Source organism: Pteropus alecto, unplaced genomic scaffold (assembly GCF_000325575.1).
Source record: "Pteropus alecto unplaced genomic scaffold, ASM32557v1 scaffold220, whole genome shotgun sequence".
In the NCBI taxonomy this organism is placed as follows: Eukaryota; Metazoa; Chordata; class Mammalia; order Chiroptera; family Pteropodidae; genus Pteropus; species Pteropus alecto.
This window is the reverse complement of record NW_006430043.1, coordinates 1,346,704-1,364,074: the sequence shown is the minus strand read 5'-3', so window position 1 is coordinate 1,364,074 and position 17,371 is coordinate 1,346,704. Positions and strand designations below refer to the sequence as shown.

The 17,371-nt window shown below is 44.5% G+C and overlaps 3 protein-coding genes across 6 annotated transcripts in view; 2 read left to right on the top strand and 1 right to left on the bottom strand.

The window, feature by feature from the left end:
* Positions 1-2,220, top strand: part of PFDN5 (prefoldin subunit 5) — a 3,264-nt gene extending 1,044 nt beyond the window's left edge. Inside the window, exons 3-6 of one of the 2 annotated variants that reach the window (XM_006904531.3) lie at positions 1-31; positions 994-1,068; positions 1,179-1,284; positions 2,035-2,220. In XM_006904531.3, coding sequence (XP_006904593.1) covers positions 1-31; positions 994-1,068; positions 1,179-1,284; positions 2,035-2,108 — 286 coding nt within the window. In that variant the 3' untranslated portion in view covers positions 2,109-2,220. Of the gene's footprint in view, positions 32-993; positions 1,069-1,178; positions 1,363-1,998 lie in introns of both variants that reach the window. The other variant, XM_025045200.1, reaches the window with a different exon arrangement.
* A 118-nt stretch (positions 2,221-2,338) lies between these two features.
* On the top strand, positions 2,339-7,712 carry CUNH12orf10 (chromosome unknown C12orf10 homolog). 2 transcript variants are annotated; one of them, XM_006904530.3, is made up of 7 exons: positions 2,339-2,710; positions 2,880-2,992; positions 4,994-5,153; positions 6,614-6,766; positions 6,919-7,041; positions 7,161-7,342; positions 7,493-7,712. In XM_006904530.3, the coding sequence occupies exons 1-7, from the start codon at positions 2,489-2,491 to the stop codon at positions 7,689-7,691; spliced, it is 1,152 nt and encodes a 383-aa protein (XP_006904592.1). In that variant the 5' UTR covers positions 2,339-2,488; the 3' UTR covers positions 7,692-7,712. The 2 variants fall into 2 exon arrangements, with proteins under 2 accessions (XP_006904592.1, XP_024900954.1); XM_025045186.1 differs by having other exon boundaries at positions 2,880-3,004.
* Positions 7,713-7,999: 287 nt separating this feature from the next.
* The window catches only part of AAAS (aladin WD repeat nucleoporin), a 10,306-nt gene continuing 934 nt past the window's right edge, over positions 8,000-17,371 (bottom strand). For both annotated transcript variants that reach the window (XM_006904529.3, XM_015588353.2), the window contains exons 2-16: positions 17,201-17,328; positions 15,367-15,422; positions 14,970-15,061; positions 14,740-14,786; positions 14,384-14,482; positions 13,937-14,080; positions 10,179-10,299; positions 9,723-9,847; positions 9,473-9,533; positions 9,248-9,338; positions 8,949-9,042; positions 8,794-8,861; positions 8,568-8,649; positions 8,368-8,452; positions 8,000-8,240 (exon numbers count right to left, since the gene is read on the bottom strand). In XM_006904529.3, the coding sequence (XP_006904591.1) occupies positions 8,034-8,240; positions 8,368-8,452; positions 8,568-8,649; positions 8,794-8,861; positions 8,949-9,042; positions 9,248-9,338; positions 9,473-9,533; positions 9,723-9,847; positions 10,179-10,299; positions 13,937-14,080; positions 14,384-14,482; positions 14,740-14,786; positions 14,970-15,061; positions 15,367-15,422; positions 17,201-17,328 (1,500 nt within the window). In that variant the 3' untranslated portion in view covers positions 8,000-8,033. The remainder of the gene's footprint in view (positions 8,241-8,367; positions 8,453-8,567; positions 8,650-8,793; positions 8,862-8,948; positions 9,043-9,247; positions 9,339-9,472; positions 9,534-9,722; positions 9,848-10,178; positions 10,300-13,936; positions 14,081-14,383; positions 14,483-14,739; positions 14,787-14,969; positions 15,062-15,366; positions 15,423-17,200; positions 17,329-17,371) is intronic.

Below are 17,371 nucleotides of genomic sequence, written 5' to 3'. Positions count from 1 at the left end.
GAAAGAGTTACTCGTCCCACTGACAAGTTCTGTATCCTTTCCACAGGAACTGCCCTGCCTTCTCCCTTTTCTCCCTCACCCCTCCTCCGCAAAAAAAAAAGGGGGGGGAGGGCAGGGTAGTTTTGATAACTCCAAAGTGCCCCCATGATTCTGAGAACACTCTTACTATACACAACTGCCTAGCTCTCCTATCTGTAACCTGGGGCGAACATCCAGCTAATACTTTGTGAGCACCAAAGAGTATGTAGAATCAAGGGGTGATTATTTCCCTTTGCTGTTTGAGGATATAATCTCATATAGAGATGAAACTGGTTGTTTATACATTTTTACTGATAACTTAGAGGACATAAATAGTAGAAGACTGGAGGGATATAGAAACAAGGACGTTGGCTCTGTTATTAATCCTCAATTTCAGCTTAATCGTGGATCTTATTCCTGAACTGTTGTTACTAAGAAACCTGGATTGTGCCTATCTGTTGATTGTTTTACTTGAATGATCAAGTTATGACAATAGGACACCTGTAAACTGCAGTCTGAGAACTGACAGGCTAAAATAGAAACACACACATAAATAGCAGTATAGGAGGGATTGGCTAAATATAGAACATTAAATCCATTAGGAATTAGCTAGTTCATGGTTGGGGGTGTTAAAGGGAAGTGAGGCTGGCTTTTCAATTTTACTCCTCTACAGCAGTAGGAAAATACTGTTTCCAGCCTTTCTGGAGGGACTAATGGGAAAGAATTGAAAGAACTGCTTGGAAGAGGGGCGATGGGATCAGAGCAAGAGAGTGTTTCGGTGTATGTCATTTTCTCCATAAGGAACCAAATTCTATGTTTCTCCACATCTGGAGTTTATAGGTAAGGCCTCCAAATTATTCAGTCCCTGTGCCTTGTAGCTTTTTAGAAAAGGAGGGTCTTAGGAGGCCAAGCCAGCTGGCTGACAAGGAATCTGATTCATGCTGGGCTAGTTTTCCCTTAATCCTTGCTTCTCAGATGTATGTCCCTGGGAAGCTACATGATGTGGAACACGTGCTCATCGATGTTGGAACTGGCTACTATGTAGAGAAGGTGAGTGGAAGGAAGCATACCCCTCTGAGCAGAGAAAGGGAGTTTAGGGGAAGATTTAGAGTGCAGCATGGAGTCTCCTGTTAGCCCCTCATTCACCTCTGACATTTTAGACAGCTGAGGATGCCAAGGACTTCTTCAAGAGGAAAATAGACTTCCTCACCAAGCAAATGGAGAAAATCCAGCCAGCTCTGCAGGAGAAGCATGCCATGAAACAGGGTAAGCTTGGCCTGGGGCACCTCTTCACCCTGTCTGCCTCCATGATAAAGAATGTGGATTGCAGTGTGAACCCTGGGAGTATCCCCTTTGCTGGATTAAAACTATGTCTTTCTCTTTAGTGTCTTGATGCGTTATTCTCTATAGATTCCACTGTTTGTAGATACCTGAGTTGGATGCTTGAGAGATTTAGAGGAAGGAAATCATGCCTGTATTCTTGTGAAGTTCCTATTTAATGGAATGGGAGGAAATACGTGTAAATCAACATACAGGAAAGAAGTATAACCTTGACTAAGTAGTATCAATTGCGACCCTGGCTGTACATTGGAATCACCCAGGCAGTTTAAAAAGAAAGCCTGGGCCCATGCCAGCTAAATTAAGCTGAGTAGTTGTGGGGAGTGGAGAGTGGGCAAACATTCCAGGGTCCAGTGTTTTTTTTAAAAAAAAACTCCCCAGGTGATTTTGTTACACAGAATTAAGAACCACTGTTCTAAACGCAAAAATCTTTACCACGTTATAATTTTCTGGTTATGTCTGACTCATATAATAGTGTATTTTGTTTATTTTTATATCCCAGTGGTTGTCATATTTACTGACACATTGTAAACTCTAAAATTTGTTAGTATGTCCCCTACAGTGGATCACTGTGTTAAAAGTTATCTACTTGTCCTTAAACTTTCTTGTCACTTTTCCTTAACTCTGGGTTCTCTCCTTTAGCTCTTGACCAGAGTCTGACGGTCTTTTTTTCCACAGCTGTCATGGAGATGATGAGCCAGAAGATTCAGCAGCTCACAGCCCTGGGAGCTACTCAGGCTGCCAAGGCCTGAGAGCTTGTTTCAGAAACAGAGCAAAGGGACTCTTTTTTAAGGGCCCTGGAACTGGTGGGATTGGGGGGGACGGGGGATGTTTAATGCTAATAAATGTTCCAGTTGGGCAGAATGTTGGTCTTTTCTTGCATCAAGCAAAGGACCGGTGAAGAGAGGGTGGGCCGTGGTCGAGAGGGTATGTCCCTTCCCAGAGCCCGTTGCAGTGCTTATCTCGGAGGTTCCATCGGAACCGCTGGGGGAGCCAGAAGAAAGCCTTTCCTGCGCTGTGTATGCGCCCCACCAGGTCGGTTGCCGTGGGAACGGCTGAGAAGCGGAAGTAGGGCTGCGCGGGCGCTTTATTTTCCGGGTCGGCGCTCCCGCGTGCGCGAAGGGGAAGCTGCATGGGCCGCCACTTCCTGCGCGGTCTCCTATCTCTGCTCCTGTCGCCGCCGCCGCCACCCCTCCATATCTGGCACTGCAAGCTCAGCCTGGAGTCCGTCCCGCCCTTCAAACGACCCCGCAGCAGCCTCATGACACCGCCCCGTATTGGGACACACAACGGCACCTTCCACTGCGATGAGGCCTTGGCATGCGCATTGCTGCGCCTCCTTCCGGAGTACCGGGTACAGTCAGCCAAAGCTGACCTTGGGGTTGCCCGCATTCCCTCCTGGGCCCTTGCGTGGCTCGGCCGGTCCGAGCACTCCTACCTTCCCCGGCTCCCCTGGAAACCCAACATTAACCCCCATCCATGCGACCTCCTGCAACCCCTTCACGTACTGTAACCCCCGGTAGGATGCAGAGATTGTGCGAACCAGGGACCCGGAAAAACTGGCTGCTTGCGACATCGTAGTGGACGTGGGTGGCGAGTACGATCCTCAGAGACACCGATATGACCATCACCAGAGGTGGGTTCCCAGGTACCTTTTCAACTTCAGTGCTCCAATTCAGTCATCCAATGCACTGGTCCTTGTCAGCGAAGGGATTGCCTCCTCCTTGAAAACAAACTCGGGTCCCGTGGGACTACCGCTTTCCATCCTAGCTCTCCACCTGCTCTGCACTCATCTACCTGGCCTTGGACCTCCCTGAGCCCTCCAATCTGTCCAGGCCTCCTTTGACTCCCCTCAGGCCCCTTCCAGCTGGGATTAATCCATTCATGTGTCCTTGGTGCCCCAGTTCAGACTGCTGGGTCCACATGATTGTGGTGGTTGGTGATATAGTTCAGGTGTGTGTGGTCTTCTACTTCCTTTACTCTCTTCTCTCGGGAAGTCTGTCTTTTCCAAGGTTAGCCACTATCCACAGTACCATCCCAATCCTCTCTTCTCCCCTACCTCGTAAGACTCCCTCAGTGAATCAACCTGCCTCTTACTCTTCAAAGGAAATTGAGTTTTTCCTACATGCACATCCTGTTTCCCACCCTTAAACATACTCAGCTCCCTCCTTCCAGTTCCAGAAACATTTCCCTTGTTTGCCCCCTTTCCAATCTATTACTTTCTTCTCTTGGACTTCACATCACAGTTCTCCCACCAGTGTTTCTACTTCTCTTCGTTCAGTTTAAAACTGCTCAGGCATCTCCCGTCTTGCAAACAAAGGATTAAAAAAAAATCTCTCATATCATACTGCACTGTTTAAAATGGTTATCTCTGAGGGATTATTAAAATATTTGAAGTCTGGAAGTATTTTCCTCTCTCAATACCTTTTTTAAATTATGCAGTAATTGACACAAAAGAATGTATTTAACATTTCTGGAATATAAAACGTAAAATGAATACCCACGAAACAATATCCCAACCTAAGAACGAGGGCATTACCATTACCTTTGCATCTGTACTTGTGTGCTTCTTCCCTATCCCATACCCCACCTCCCCTAGAAGCAAGCAGTATCCTGAATTTTGTGTTTATCATACCCTGTTGTGTATAATTTAGCACATATGTCTGTTTCCATCAACTATTAAGTTTTGCTTCTTTTTGAACCTTATTTTAGAGGTTATCATTAATCTATACCTTATGAATATTTTATAATTTCTTTGTATTTACTCAGTATTTAACAATAAAAATCATTAAAAAATAAGCTCGGTAGGTGAATCTGATAGACTAGTATTTAGAAATTACAGCTACAGTTTCTGCTTCCCTAACATACTTTTCCCCAATTCTCTGCCCCACTGCTTTTCAAATTCCTGCCTTCCCCACTTACTTGGACCACTGCAGGTAATCTCCTTGCATCTATTTTCCATGCTGGCTGGCACAGTACTCTAACATGCATTTGCTTGCTTAAAGTCTCTTAGTGGCTTCCACTGCCTACAAATGAAGTCCAAACTCCAAAAGCATACAAGTCCTGCCATGATCTGGCCCTTGCTTACCCTTTTCTTTTGCCACTCACCCCTCACACCCATGTAGCCTTTCTTGCAATTCCATGAAGAGACATTGTACATGTTTTTCCCTCTACATGGAGTACCTTTTTTCCTTCACCTTTGGCTGGTGAACACCCACTAATTCATCCTTGAGGAATGACCTGAAGGCTCTTCTCCTGAACCCTTCCTTATCCTCTCCCCGCTTTCCTTGTTTATAATCTAGCTAGAACATATGCTTGGTTGTTTGTCTGCCTTTAGGCAATGAACTTGAAGACAGGGACATAGTCTGTTTTTTTATCCCCAATGTCTAAACACAAAGCCTGGTTCATAGTAAGCATTGAGTAAACCATTGTCGAATGAATTCATGGAGACTCCAAGCTGAGGTCTGTGTTGACACTTGAGGAAAAGCCAAAGCCTCCCCAGCTGGGCTTTCTCCACTCAACTGCAGTATTCTCCAGCCTTCCCACCCCAACCTGTACCTGCACGTGCACGCACTCACACACACTGTGGGTTAACTTGGGCAACTCTACCTCAGTCCTACCTCCCTGTGCTCCTCAGGTCTTTCACAGAGACCATGAGCTCCCTGTCCCCTGGGAAGCCATGGCAGACCAAGCTGAGCAGTGCAGGACTCATCTATCTACACTTCGGGCACAAGCTGCTGGCCCAGTTGCTGGGTACTAGCGAAGAGGACAGCATGGTAGCCACCCTCTATGACAAGGTGGGGACCTAAGGACAGAGATGTTCCACACATGCATCTCCACCAGGCCAGCTGGGAGTGGCACTCAGCACTCAGGACTGGGCCTCAGGCCAGGGTTCCTGGGGTGGTGGTAAGTGGATAAGGTAACATGGGGAGAGGCTTTGAAAATCATAAAGCAGTGTTTTCCTGTCTTTTTCTTGACCTGACACAAATAAATGGTTGTTCAACAACTTGGTAATAGAGGAGGCTGCTTGTTTGGAAGCATATGGTTCAGGGGTTCTGGGTGCCCTGAAGGCGGAGGAGAGCATATCTTAGGCACTTTAATTCACCACAGGCACACAAGTTGGAAAGATCAGCTGGGAAGGGTCTGATTATGAAAATAACTTCAGGTTCTACCAGCATCCCCTAAAAGCAGCTCAGCAGGTTCTTGCTATTGGGAAAGGAACAGGGGTAGTGGCCTTGGTGTGCATGTCAGGTCAAATAATGATTCTGAGGATACCTACTTGACCATACTCCTGTGCAGTTCATAGGTCAAACTTCAGATTTAGTCAGCTATTTTTTTGCAGATAGGCTGTTGAGTTCACTCCTGTGTCTCAGCTCACCTATCTTGTGCCCCATGATACAGCATTAGTACAATCCAAAAAAGTGAGGAAAAATGGTTAAATTGGAGCTTTGGGAATATTAACACTTGTAGTCTGCCTAGGTCAGTTTTCTCTTCTATTACTAAAAGATTTCTAAGCAATTGAACTAAATTAGACTCAAATTCTGAGTATCAGGTTGGGGTCCAGACCAAGAGGGTGCTCAGCAGAGTTTTCTTCTTTGACTCTCCCAGAGAGTAGCACTTTATGTACCACAGATGTGTTGGTATATAAACTTACTGTAGGGTAATTTCGCATTAAACAGTGATACCCTATATTATTTCTACCCCCAAACTCTTGAGGCGTTGTCCTACCATTCTTTAGGTTCAGGAGATGCAGCAACTGTTGATGCCTCATGGTACATCATGGGTTTCTCTGGGACCACACACCAGCACTTGATGTCTAGTCCAGCACCCATTCTCTCCCACCGGACCTGTGTACTTGGCCAGACCCTCCTGGACCTCATTAACCAGGTCACTGAATAGCCTACTCAACGCCCCCTGCAGCCATAGGGATCCCCTCCCAGAGCCCTTCATGGAACTCAAGATCTTTATTCAGAAGTTGGCAGCCCCCTCCCTCCACATGCTGGCCTCAGCTCGGACTTTGTGTGGTAGTAGAGTGAGCACTGGATTAGAAATCAGATTATCTGAATTCCAGCCCTGGCACTATTAGCTCTCTGACCTTAAGTAAGCCACTGGACTCTCCAATCCCCCCTTTCTTCATCCAGTTGATGTTGAGATCCCTACAAGGCTATTGTGAAGAGTATATGCATATACTTTGAAACCTGTAAAACTATGCAAATGGTAGGCATCCTCAAGAATGTTTCTCCTGCTGCTGCCTTAGATGTACGAGAACTTCGTAGAGGAGGTAGATGCAGTCGACAATGGGATCTCCCAGTGGGAGGAGGGAAAGCCTCGATATGCACTGACCACTACACTAAGTGCCCGAGTTGCCCGGCTTAATCCCACCTGGAACCAGCCCAACCAAGACACTGAGGTAAGGAAGTCCCCAGGGGAAGAGACCATCAGGCATGTAAGAGCATCAAGGAAGGAAATAAGAGTGGTTGCCCGCCTCCCCCCTCCCCCTCAAACCCTAGTAAAGTCAAAAGTTTGGGCTAGCACCACTGTTTTGATTCCCACGATTCCCAGGCTGGGTTCAAGCGTGCAATGGATATGGTTCGAGAGGAGTTTCTGCAGAGATTAGACTTCTACCAGCACAGCTGGCTGCCAGCCCGGGCCTTGGTAGAAGAAGCCCTAGCCCAGCGATTACAGGTACAGGCCTGGGAGTAGGCGTTGTGGCTCAGGGAGTAGTGACTGCTGGCAGGCTGCTAGTCAACAACGGTTCCTGCTTCCACCCTAAACTTTCCAGCCATGCCCCACTTCCCTTTCAGGTAGACCCAAGTGGGGAGATAATAGAACTGGCAAAAGGTGGATGCCCCTGGAAGGAGCACCTCTATTACCTAGAATCTGGGCTGTTGCCCCCAGTGACCATCGCCTTTGTTGTCTACACTGACCAGGCTGGACAGTGGCGGGTACAATGTGTGCCCAAGGAGCTCCACTCATTCCAGAGCAGGTGAGACCCTAAGGGATCACCCCGCAGACCTTCATGACTGTTGTAGCCCTACAGAGGAGGCCACTAAGTTTGGCCTCTGCTCTGCTCCCTCTTTCTCAATTCAAGGCCTCCATTTGCTCCTACCAACTTCCTCTTTCTGCTCACTTGTAGGCTGCCCCTGCCAGAGCCATGGTGGGGTCTTCGGGATGAGGCCCTGGACCAGGTCAGTGGAATTCCTGGCTGCATCTTTGTCCATGCCAGCGGCTTCATTGGTGGGCACCGCACCCGAGAGGGTGCCTTAAGCATGGCTCGTGCTACCTTGGCCCAGCGCCCAGCACCTATGCCTCCCACAAATCCCATTGTCCAATAAAATTTGTCTCATACTGACCAAGTCCTTGCCCCATTATTGCCCTGTACCATTCTGGGAACTTGCTGAAACTTGGGAACAGTAAAACATTTATTACGCACCAGAGCCTGTACTAGACTTTCAGGCCTATTGGTATTTTCTCAGCTTTGCTTTCCTACTTAACTGAAAACCATCCAGTTCCTAACGTTAGGTAACTTGACCAAATCAAAAGAAGTGGCTAAAACGTGACAGAACCAAGATCTTAACCCAAAGTCCATGCCTTTTTTTTTCTTCACTATACCCCAATGCAACTCCCTTGAAAAGTCTCATAATTGAGTGGAAAACAAAGAAGGAAATTTTTTATTATTAGAAGTGGGAAGCAGGCGGTGGCCCTGGCAGAGGGTCCCAAGGAGCAGAGATTGGGGATGTCTCTGTAAAGAGGGGCAGATCATGAACAGAACCTCCGCCCCCAGCTGGGGGCTCTTGGGTTCGGCCAAGCACTGGGCTAAAACGTGGAAACTGGGCATTGACAAAGTACAGAGGGATGTGGGCAATTCGGCCTGTGGACCAGCACTACAGAGGGAGGAGAAAAAAAGTCTTATCAGACTGGGCTCAAAGGCCATATGACAGAGCCACACAGTAACCAAACCTTCAATTCCTCCACCCAACTCCCCAAACCCCAGCAACCTTGGATACTCACCACACTAAGCAGAGCCCCTTTGTTAAAGGAAGGATGAAAAGTGATGAGCTGGGCCTGGGCTCCTGGCTCCCCCTGGATAATGCCACTAAGGGAAGAAAAGATAAGCAGGCAACTGGAAACAGAGGCAGGTGTAGTGGGATGTGGATTTTGTGTGAGAAGGCTAGTGAGAAGCCCAGACCAAAGGCCTGCCTAGCACTTACCAAGGAAGTAGCTCAAACAGAGGGCTGTTTCGAGTACGAAAAAGGAGGATGACTGGCTTACCATTCTGGACTCGTGGATTTCCTAAAAGGAATGGATACAGGGCAGGAAGGAACTCGAGGCAGAATCCCAGGACAGGGGCAGAGAAGAACTGCAGCCAGGGCATGGACACTGAATTAATGGGAAGATGGCTGTGGCCTAAGCAAAGTCCTTCCTCCTACCTCTTACCTTTCATGAGCACAGCCAGACGCTCCCCGCTGGGGTCCCAAACCATGGAATGAGCCTCTCCCCCAAGTCTGTGGATCAGAACAGGTTGAGAGAGCTCAGCGTGGTCCATCCCACCTTCCTTTCACCGCCTCTCCCTCACCCACTCACTCCCTCACCTTTCTTCTCCATCTGGGGTGTGTAATGTTGTCTCAGACAGATCTGCCACAATCGTTGCTGATTTTGCACCTCCAACGCGCCCCTTTCCCTCACCTGTGGATAAGGGCAGAGACCCTTCAGTATAGGAAACAGGCCTCTCACTGGTCCCCTGCCACCTCTCCCATTGTAGGCATCAACAGTTCTCAAGGCTCCCAAGCTGCTTTATTTCCCTGTATCCTTCAGAATAACATATTCCAGAGGGTTCCTGCCTCCCACTACCCCAGATATTCCACATCCTGAAACATTTCCCCTAACTCACCACAACGTTCCGGGAATGACAAGGAGTAAATCAGTGGTTCCCCTAATACAGTGAATAACAGCCGGTTTCCATCTGGGCTCCAGCAGCCAGTCTGGGGTCAGGGAGCAAAAAGCAGGGGGAAGGGTGGTCTATAAGAGACTGTAAAAGGAAAAGAAGTAGAGGAAGTGGGGAGACAAACTTGGGGAACCAGGGGACTACCTCCTCCCCAGCTTCCATGAATCTTACCTGACATCGCCCTGATAGCGTAGGCCACCTCTCGCACGTCCACATCTGGGCCTCCCAGACTCTGCACCAGACAGACAGATCACAGCTTAAGATCTCTGGGTTCCAAAACTTGGACTTCCCTCTCTGTCAGTCCCAGGATGAGGTCAAAGAATGGGAATGGGGACAGAATGTTCTGCCTGCTGGGAGTTCTAGGAGCCAAGTGCCTTGCTCCAGGTCGTTCTTGCCCTCCCTTTGTCCTCTTCCCACTCACCGAAATACAGCTGAAGGAGTGGTTGCCAGGACTTTGCTGCCATCCGGGGACCAGAGAAGGTTGGTAACCCCTCCTCCCCGAAACCAGGGAAGGGGAACACAGGTCTCTGTTGAGACATCCCATACCTAGGAGAGTGTGGACAAGAGAGTGAGACAAAGGAAATTCAAGCACCCTATTGTGTCATGGCCAGCTCCCCTTCATTCAGGTACAAAGAACCAGAAATGGAGGAAGCAGGAAAAGGGATGTTAAAACAAAAGGAAATAGGTTTCGTAATTATAGCAGGCACAATTTTAAATCTGAATCTGGATGGTACAGCTCCCTCCCTGGTTAATTTTAAGAATATATGGACAATTAACTCTCCTTACTGCAGGATATTTTCTACCACCTGGCAAAGAATGCTCTTTCCTTAATCTGAGGGATGGCTAAAATGACCAAAAGGGGTGGGGACCAACTCACCAGGATAGCAGCATCCACAGGTGAAGCTGAGAGCAGCCGCCCCCCACTGGGGGCCCAGGCCAAGCTAGTGACAGGTGTGTGTCCAGCATGAGAGAGCACTTGGGCACAGCCAGAAGAGGGTCTACCAAGGGGAAATGGTGTAGAGTCAGAAGACAAGAAGAAAGCCCCATGATTCTATTTCCTTGCTTCTTCCCAATAAAATTTCCAAATCCCATTGGCCCCTTGAAGCACAAATCTAGACTAGGAAAAATTAATAAGGATCATGGAAGTTAAAGAAAAAATAAGGGCAATGTCAACACCAGTAGGTCCACAGAGGAAAATGGGTGAAAGGGAATAAACTTTCACTATAGGTCTCAAGAAGACAAAAACTTCTGACCACTAAATCTAGAAGGTGCTGAGCTGGGGAGATGTCATGCTCTGCCCTAGATGACAGCCTTCCCCACAGGACCATCCTACCCGGGGCCTGGGATAATCTATGATATTACCTCAAGGGTCCAATCTCTTCCCTTTCCAAAGTCATCTACCGCTCTCTAGAACTCATCCTGTGCTCCAAAACTTGTCTTTCTGCCTTTCCTTGTCAGAATTAATCTCCCTCATCTGCTCCTGAATTGTTTTTTGCTTGTCATAAAGATGCTGCCTGTGGGTCCGCCTCCATCACTAGGCTGTGAACTACCTGAGGGCACCACGGTGTCATTCAGCTTTGCAACTCTGGGACCACACACTTGGTCTGACAGGTATAGGCTTCTGCCTGAGTTAATGCCACCCTCTCCCTTTTCCACCTAGCTGTAACTACCATTAGCTTCAGTGAAGTCTTAGGCCACTGATCTACAACTTGTTCTTTAACTTCACAGTAAATCTTGGTTATCTTTTCAGGTCAGTTCCTAGAGACCTAGCTCATTCTTTTCAGTGGCTCCACTGTATTCCACTCAATAGATAACTATAACATTCAGTCATGCCTCCACAAATGGACATTTCAATTGTCTGTAATTTTTATTACAAACAATGCTACAAAATATATTCTCTATATCTTTATGTACTCATGTCATTATTTGTGTAGAACAAAGTATTAAAATAAAATGGGAGGGAAATATGCCAACAAATTATTTTCTGAAGTTTGTACCACAGTGTACTCCCACCGACTGTGTATAAAAGTACTTGTTTTCCTACTCTTGCTAGTACTAGATACTATCAAACATCTTAATTTTATTAATATTATCATTTCTGAATAGGCAAAAAATGTTCTGTATTTTTCCTAGTCCTTTTAACATTTATTCTTTTGCTGCTTAGTATTTATTTGAATAATGTGAAGGACTATTATTTTTTAAATGTATAGCAAATTATCCCAATACCACTGAAAAAAAGAAATCTAAACTTTTTTCTTCTTCTTAATTATTATTATTTATGCCCACAGCACCTGGTCTTCCTAGGTGGTCTACCATCCAAGTACTAACCAGGCCTGACCCTGCTTAGCTTCTGAGATCAGACATTGGGCTTGTTCAGGGTGGCATGACTGTAGACCATGCACCGTGACTCCACTGGGGAGCAAACCCAGGGCCTTCTGCGTGTAAAGCAGACGTGCTAACCGCTACACTATGGAACTACGTCCTCTAAACTTCTTTATTACAGTGAAAGCCACATTCATACATTAAATCTCCATATATTCTTAGATCTGTTCCGGAATGTTATTGTTACATTTATCTGTTTGTCTATTCTTATGCCAATTAACTTCCTATTACTATAACTTCATAAAATATTTTAGTACTTTTTAACTAATGTCACCATAATAAGAATAAAAATTTAAATATATATATATACATATATATTTTCTAATACCTAGTAGGGCAAGTCTCTCAATATTTTTCCTTTTCTGACTTTTTTCTTGGCAAGTCTTCCACATTTATTCTTTCATAAAAACGTAAATATAATTTTGTGCAGTTCACAAAAATCCCATCAGAATTCTGACTGGAAGTACACTTAATTTGACATCTTTATGATTAAACTGTCTATCCAGGAATATAGCTTATCTCCATTTATTCAGCTCTTGTTTAATATTCTTCAAATTTCTTCAGATATCTAATATATCAAATAAATTTAACAATTTATTTCTAGTAATTTAGTAATTGTTTTACCTATTGTAAATAGAATTTTTTTCCATTTCAATTTTTCAAATATTATTGTTGGTATAAAGGAAAACTAGTACATTTTCAATGTCTTGAATCCAGTCACCTTACTACATTTATATTTCTTATTAAATCAGCCAAGTTTTTTTTAGTTGAATCTATTTTATATAGGTATAAAATCATATCATCTTCAAAGAAGAATAATTTTCTCTTCTTTCAAGATTTTACCACATTTCTTTTTCTTGTCTTACTGCACTCACTAGAATCTCCAAAAATAATGTTGATTAATAATGGTGACAATATCTCAGTCTTTATCTTGACATTACTGGAAATACTTTTAGTACTTCGTATTTCAGTTTAATACAGTAGCCGCTGATTGAGTAAATACTCTTATGTTTAGGTTGTCTCTTTGAATTCCTATTTTACTTTGTTTTCAACTGAAATGTCTGCTTTTTGAGAAGGACATTTATTGATATAAGCATTTTTCTCCATTAATTTGCTAATGTAATAAGTCATGTGACTAGATTTCCTAATGATGAATAGTCTTTAATTTCTGGAAAATCCTACTTAAGATTTTTTAAAATATACTTTTAGACTCTATTCACTAATATTTTATTTAGGATTTTTGAATCTATGCTCAAATATTTATTTTCTTGTACTATTTTCAGGTTTAGGTTTTTGGGTTACATATGCTTTATAAAAATAAATCAGAATGGATCCTGGGACACATAAAGGACATTAATGGAAAAAGTAGTGAAATCTGAACAAAGTCTGGAGTTTAGTTAATAACAATGTGCAAATGTCAGTTTCTCAGTTTCGACAAATGTTAACATGATAATATAAGATGTTAAAAATGGAGGAACTGGGTGAAAGGTATGCCAAACTCTCTCTTTACAACTTTTCTAACAATCTAAAATTATGCCATAATGAAGTTTATTAAAAGGAAATAAATAAAACAGGAGACTTTCTAAATTTTTCTATGATCTGGATTAGTTCAAATAACATTAAATTTTGACAATTAGAACTCTCATAAAACCATCTCAGCCTGGCATCTTTTTTAGTGTTATAATTCCTCCCTTTAATTTCTTCTATAATCCACTTTAGTAACTTATATTTTGCTAGAAAATCAAACACTTCCTTTAGATTTTCAAATCTGTTGGTCTAAACTTGTGTATATTTTCTAATAATTCTTCTATTTTCTTCTGTATCTGTGGTTATCTCTCTTCCCATTCTTAAAATAGTGTACTTTGATATATTCTTTTAACTTAATAAGACTGGCAAAAAGGTTTACTTATTTATTCATAATTAAAAGAACCAGTTTCTGATTTTATATTTAGTTAGTTATCCTGGTTTCAACTTATATCCATTTTAATTCCCTTCTCACCTTACTTTAAACCTATATCTGACAGTTTTTCTACTTTATAATCCATAGGTACATACTTTCCACAATCCCAGAAGCCCCTACTAGTTCTTTCCCTTCCTCTAGATTATTCTCAGCACCTCCGCCTTGACATTAGGTCTGCTGCTTCCACATGAAGTGCTGTGAAGACAAAGAACTTCTCCTTCCAGCCCTCCTCACTACCCCTAGAGTGACCACAGCCCTCAGGCCAAGGTTAAAGACAAGCTGCTGGCATTCACCTGGTAGACAAGGAGGTGGGGTCCAGGGTCCAGATGAGAATGCAGCTTTGGCAGGCCACAGCCAAGACAGAGGCACTAAGGGGCTTCCAGGCCAGAGCTGCCACATTTCTCTGCAACCGGTGCTTCAGAGAGGGGACTATAGTGCTGGGGTAAAAGGGTAGGGGATTGAGTTAAAGCAGGGACACTAAGGCTCAGGGGACCTGAGAACAGCTAACAGACAAATGCACAGACCAGAAAGCTGATCATCCAGGGCCCCAGGGTACTGTGGGACAGAAGGATAGGATAACAGTTAGATATGAATAAAGGACACATCCAGTTCTGGAAGGAGCCCTGTGGACCAGGCCCAGGAGCGGCAGGATTCCCCTGGGCCCAAGGCTAGAGAGTGAAGGGGAGACTAATCTATGGAGCCTGAAGAGTCAAGAGCCAACCCAGCAGGCCCCCACATACCTGTTGGCATTATACACACGGATGGAGTCATCTAGCAGGGCCACTGCAAACTTGTTGGTATGGGGATGCCATGCAAAGACCCGCAAGCAGCAGCTGGACCTGGAACAGGTGTGAGCATTAAGTCTGAACCTGCACCTACCCATACCCCAGCCCAGAAGGTCAAATTCCCTTTCACATGAGCACACTATTGTGTCTCATTTTTTCTTTTATTTCTTTTTTTGGAAGGCAGGAGTGAGAATGTGGGCAGTAGTCTGAAAAGGGGTGAGAGGAGTCTGCCTTGACTTCCCTCTCCCCAAAAGAAGTTCCAAGGTTCAGGACTTACTTTCCCACAAAAGCCCCAGAGCTTATACACTCACCAGTTTGTAACTTGAGCAAATTCAGCAATCAGATCTTCACTCCTGAGCTATAAGATCAAAGCCAATAAAGGACACACTGGGACAAAGGGAGTTTATCCTCTCAATAGTTCCACAATGAAGTTGGACCACTTCCACCTTCTACAGTCTTTCCACTCCACCCTGCCCTTAAGGGATAGGAAATGGAGAGGAGGGCAGGAGTGGGGAGGGCCAGGGAAGGAAGCCAAACTTACCGACAAATGGGGGAACAGGGACCCATGGAGGGAGGAGGCCCATTGACAGAGTGCCACAGCCCAGCTGGAAGCAGTTTTCACCCACTCAAACACTGTGGGGTTGAAAAAGCAGATCTGATTAAATCATTCAAAAGGCTCTCACTAGGCACCCTCTTAGGTGAGAGACAAGCAAGAACGAGTACTCCCCTGGTCCTTCCACCCAACAGTTTATCTGGACACCCACTCACGTAGGTAGAGGAGAGAAGTGAAGATGACACCAATGTAGACAACTGGGACAGGGAAAATAAGGCTACAGGGAAAGGGGCTGAGCCAACAGGTAATTGGGATGAGTTAGCGAGAATATGGAGGTGAGATGCCAACCGCAAAACTGGAAAAGACTGGAGGGAAAAATACTTACCCTCCTCCTCCGAGTTTGCAATTTCATTCAGCACCCCAAATAGGCCCATATCACGCCTGATAAGAGGAAGCTGTGAGTCAAATTACTCTGACCCTCTTCAGTTTCCCCTCTACAAGTTTCATTCAGTCAATAAACATGTATTAAAATGAAGAGCATTCATATTTAATGAGTGGCAACTATGTGTCATGCACTTTATATATTGTCCTTTAATTATCACACTAAAATGGGCAGAATGCTAATGAGGCAACTAAGGCTCAGAGGTCCTTCAGGGCTTTGTGAATAGGTCGAGTCAAGACTTGCTCTAAGATAGTGAATGGAAAGCCACGGAAGGTTTTTAAGCAGAGGAATGAACTGATCACACTGGCATTTTAGAAAGATCATCTGGCTGCAAATTAGAGGGCAACAAGAATGGACAGAAAGAGATGGGTTAAGAGTCTAGCTCAGGAACCTAGAAAAAAGGCCAAAGTGACCTGAACAAAGGGGATGGAGAAAAGTATATTTAAGAGCTTGAAGAAGTAGAATGCCAGGATCTGAGAACCAATTAGACATTAGTAAAGGAAAGAGTATTAACAGAAACACTTAGGTACTAACTATAGCAGCTAATACTGCTTATAGTGTGTCAGAGCTGGGCTAGATGCTTCACATGCATCATTTAATTTAGCCACTATCACAACCCTACAAAATAGGTATTGTTATCTGCATTGTTAAATGAGAGAACAGAAAGCATGAAGAGATTAATTATCAAGGTGACCTAGCTAGAAAGTAGCAGAGTCAGAATTCAACCTGTCTGCCTATCCCAGAGCCTGGGTTCAAACTACTTGTTCATGAATGAATAGTAAGGCCGTTCCTTGAGATGAAAACACAAGGAAGAAACTGGTTTGGAGAGGAAAATGAAGAGATCGATTATGAACATGCTGAGTGTGTGATGCCTGTGGAATATCCAAAAAGGGGTGTTTGGTAAACAAGTGAACACCCGGGTGTGGAGCATCAATTGCAAGTCCAGCCCAGGACATCATTTAAGGGACATTAGGAAGAAGAGAAGCAGCAGCAGCTGGAGAGGCAGGAAATGGGAAAGAAATCAGAACTGAATGGCTTTCAGACAATGAAATGATGTTTAATTTCACTCACACAAAAAGACATGCAAATTAAACCATATTTCACTACCAACTTTCAAAGTTTGATAGCACGTTCTGAGAAACAGGCACTCACTCTCATACACTGCTGGTAGGACTGTAAATATGTACAATTTCAATGGTGGACTATTTAGCAACAGCTCACAAAATTACAACTTGAACCCAGCTACTTCATTTGTAATAATTCACCCTACACATGACAATAATAACAGCTAACCCTTGAGGGGATTAATATGGGCCAGGCACTGTTCTCTAAGTGTTTTGTGTCCATTAACTCATTTAATCACTATGAACTCCCCTTTTACAGATGAAGAAACTTAGGGACAGAGTGATTAAGTAACTTGCCCAGGGTCACACAGCTAAAAAGCAGCACAGCCAGGAATTGAATCCTACATGTGCAAAATGAATGACCTTTAAGATTATTCATTGCCACCTTATGCCTAACCTTGCTGAGCTTCAGCTAAATGCTCAGAAAGTGCTAATGACATGAGGTAGGGATAGGGAGCAGGTTCACATAGTCAAACCAGAAAGCAAAGCCAAGTCATTGGAGATAAAATGGAAAGTCTGTTGCACTGCCTTGAGTTCCACAATAAAAACTGACAATTTGATATACTGAATGACATAAGGCTCTGAGCTAGAGAGAGCCTGGCAGCTCCAAGATATGCAGACCGTGGCCCTGGAGACCCTTTGCCATGTCTCACCAAATATTGATGCATCTCTTCCACACTTGCTCCCGATGATGGATGAAAGCAGTTCTTGTGCCATGGTCCAGCCTCCCAGGGGTTTTCAGGGGATCTTTAGTCAGATTTAGGACAGGAAGATTGATCCACTATAGCCCAGAAGTGAGACGTGTGACAGTTGAGTCAGTCTCT